The sequence below is a fragment of the Salvia hispanica genome, chromosome 3 (assembly GCF_023119035.1).
Source record: "Salvia hispanica cultivar TCC Black 2014 chromosome 3, UniMelb_Shisp_WGS_1.0, whole genome shotgun sequence".
NCBI lineage: Eukaryota > Viridiplantae > Streptophyta > Magnoliopsida > Lamiales > Lamiaceae > Salvia > Salvia hispanica.
In genome coordinates this window covers 49333395-49337065 of record NC_062967.1, presented here as the reverse complement: position 1 = coordinate 49337065, position 3671 = coordinate 49333395, and the positions used below count along the sequence as shown (strand labels likewise).

Here is a 3671-nt window from a genome sequence, read left to right as displayed (position 1 = left end):
CCAAAACGTATAAAAACAGAATATTAAGTTCTATAGTTGAGAAGGAAAGAAATCAAGGAGCACAGAAGTACGATAAACAAAGATACTTATAAACAAATATGAATAACATCTCATTATAAAATAAGATTAAATATTGATTTTAAGATTACAATATTGAACGGTTTGGATTGATGCAACATGCCAATTAATATAGAATCAACTATGGAAATTCTTTAACTCTAGCAAAATTTGACCTAATTCATGTAATTTGTTAAAATAATTTATTTAATGATGATATTGTAAATTCATTAGACTGAAATAAGTTTAATGTTATGGTGATGTGATTTAAAAGAAAAATATGCAAGCATCTCTATGAACTATCATTAATATCGATACCAATTGAGTAAATCCATTGGATTTCATGCAATATTAATCGGGTTAGGGCTAATCAAGTTGAAGATTTTATCAAACTAGAAATATTCAACCATAATCCTCTAAATTTAGAAGGTTATTTAGGCAAACCTACATATTTCAGGCCATGTACACTGACATTCCTGAATAATAGAGTAAATTTATTGCTATGAATAAAATAAGAAATGAAGAAAGACAAATAATAGTAGTACTTATTTTTATAGAATCAATATTGTTTGAGCATCACCAAAAGATGTTTTGACATAAATGAGACAACTGAAAAATTGAAACTGCGTAATTTAGTATTTTATTTTCAAGCTTTATGGGACTATTATCCTATCCACATATTGTTAATCCGCTAGACTAATCCAAAACATAAATTTTCAAGGTTAGAGCTAAAACATTTTTAACCTACTAAAAGTCTAGCCAGATTAGCTCGCACATGGCTAGTATGCAATATGAATAGGGTCATGAAACTTAATGGGCAGACCAAATTGGCATAACTCTTTTAAGTATAATGAGTAGCTTTATTAAATACTCCATATAACTAGTTAAAACAAAATTTGGACCTCTTTCTAATCCAACTTTGTCTATAGTGATTACGATAAGCATCTTCATGAATTGTCACTACTCTATTCCACTTTTATTCCCAACCAATAAATCGAATGTAAAAATACATATAAAAATTAGTCCACATATTCCCGACAATAACACCCATTAACCCAAAATTAAATCCATCTCTCTTTACCTATATATATATACAACTAAACACACACATGACACACCCCTCAATTAATTTATCACACTCACTCAAGTCTCAACCATGAACAACCCTATTCCAAAATCATGCTTCATCATCTTCTTCCTCTCATTCCTCACTCTCCTCTCTCCAACCCAAGCCAAAACCATCAAACCAAACGCACCATGCAATAGAATCGTGCTTTACTACCACGACATCCTCTTCAACGGCACGGACGCCGCCAACGCCACCTCGGTCATGGCCACCAACCGCTCATCCATCAGCAACTTCAACTTCGGCATGATGGTGGTCTTTGACGACCCCATGACGGCCGACGGCCGCCTCCTCTCGCCCGCGGTGGCGCGTGCTCAAGGCTTCTATTTCTACGACAAGAAGGATATCTTTAGTGCGTGGTTTGCCTACACTCTTGTCTTCAACTCCACCGAGTATAAAGGCACTATCAACGTCATCGGCTCCGATCCGTTTCTCGAGAAGACGAGGGACTTGTCGGTCGTTGGAGGCACCGGAGATTTCTTCATGGCGCGTGGGATTGTTACGTTTGAGACCGATGAAATTCAAGGGGATTTTTATTTTAGGTTGAAGATGGATATTAAGTTGTATGAGTGTTACAAGAAATAGCTATTGAGTTTGGCTTATGAGTAATGTTGTAATTTGTCTAGCTTAATTTTCATTATTGCTGGGGTTCCACACTAATGACTAAGAATAAATAAATTGTTGGACATGTACAAGATATATTGTATTTTCTTATGTGACAAAAATTTATAACATGAGTCAAGATTCGGATTAAATATAATAAAATGTGAGTACACTTGTAAGTACACATTTGAATATAAATTTAAAATTGATATTTGTGGGTTTTGGACTATATCATTATCCCACATTTTTTTGTGAATTTTAGGGTTCTAGCTTGATTGGTTTTAATGATCATACACACTTAAAACAAAACTTTTGGAGGATGGTTTGCAACTTTATACTATGAAAGTTTTTCACTTATTTCTATTTTTGTCCATTACCTTATTCTCACTTACATTTTATTATAAAATATATATAACTAATAATCCACTATATAAAAATAGAACTCACATTCCACTAGCTTTTTCAACTCATTTTTTATTACATTTCTTAAAATTCGTACCAAATCAAATGGTGATAAATGGTGATAGCTTATTAGAGAGGGAGGGAGTACAACTTAGCCTCGACTTATTCCACCACGACAAGTCAAGAATGGCATACTACAAGATAAAATGGGTGTCACAGAGCACAATGGACAACTGTTTTGGTAAATAATTGTTATCATATAGTTCTCGATCGGTTGTTGAATTAATGCAATAATGGTGTGGTGTGTCAAAGGATCAGTCAAAAGGCATGATTGGGAAATCCATTCCCTATTCATTATTGGAAAATATAAAAATGACAAGGAAAAAGAAGGAAAAACAACAACTATCCACATAAAAGTATAAATTCGGAGAAAAGTATAACATGAAAAACTTCATAGTCGGAGAAAAATCACGACCCACGAAATAAATTTATACATTCATACTGCAATAATTCTCTGCCTTTTGGCCCAACTCTCTATACTATTACTACTAGTCTTTGAAAACTCTTCACTTTTTCTATCGATTATCCACATAAAAACGAAGAATTATGACTAAGAGTAAACTAAAGAAATGTGATTGATGCAACTTTATCTTGATCAAACTATTGGGCTTCTTAAATAGTCTAAGAAACTACTCCTGCTTACATCGCACAGCCCATATAGGACAAACTTAATTATTTTTTACACAACCAAAACACCAACAAGTAGAGTATGGTGTCTTTAATTGCGTTCTATTAGCACCTACAACAACATAGGTTGCCACCTTATAATTATTTACGGAGCACCTACAACAACATAGACATATTATAAACATACGTTGCCAACAAGTTGTTGAATTTTCCATAAACTTCAAATTCGACAGCAAATAATAGTATGACGAACTTTTATTAATGTGTCAATATCCCACCTGTTAGCTAATATGCCAAAATTTTTCGCAGGTGGCTTGTCGACACTAGTGGGAAAGTTGACGCAGACCATGGAGAACTATGTTAAAGAGAGTGAGGTTGAGATGAAGATGAAAGAGAATGAAAGAGAATAATGAGAGTGAATTGGAGATGGGGATCAAAGAGAGTAAGAGAGAAAAATACTATTAATAATATGTCATTTGTTTAAAACAAATATTACGCACTGGATGAAAAGAAATCTGTAAAAAAGGAAATCATCCGGTTTGACCCATTACCATCGGCGGCGAGGCATACGCACGCGTCAGACGAAAATCAGTCAACAAAAAAACCCCGGGCATAGGCCCCCACAGAATCCAGCCGGCCTCGCCTCGGCCTCCAGCCACCGCTCGAAACCGCTCAACCACTGGACAGCAGGCGACCAACGCCCATGGCAGAAACGACCGGACGAAGATCGAAGCCGACTTACCTGTACCCATTGTGGTGGTAAAAGCACACCAAAGATGGTTGCTTCCTAAATCGG

At 35.2% G+C, this 3671-nt stretch overlaps 1 protein-coding gene across 1 annotated transcript; it reads left to right on the top strand.

Annotated features, from left to right (window-relative positions):
• Positions 1-1187: 1187 nt before the first annotated feature.
• Positions 1188-1878, top strand: LOC125213161 (dirigent protein 5-like). The gene has a single exon (XM_048113542.1). The coding sequence runs from the start codon at positions 1214-1216 to the stop codon at positions 1766-1768; it is 555 nt and encodes a 184-aa protein (XP_047969499.1). The 5' UTR covers positions 1188-1213; the 3' UTR covers positions 1769-1878.
• Positions 1879-3671: the final 1793 nt, after the last annotated feature.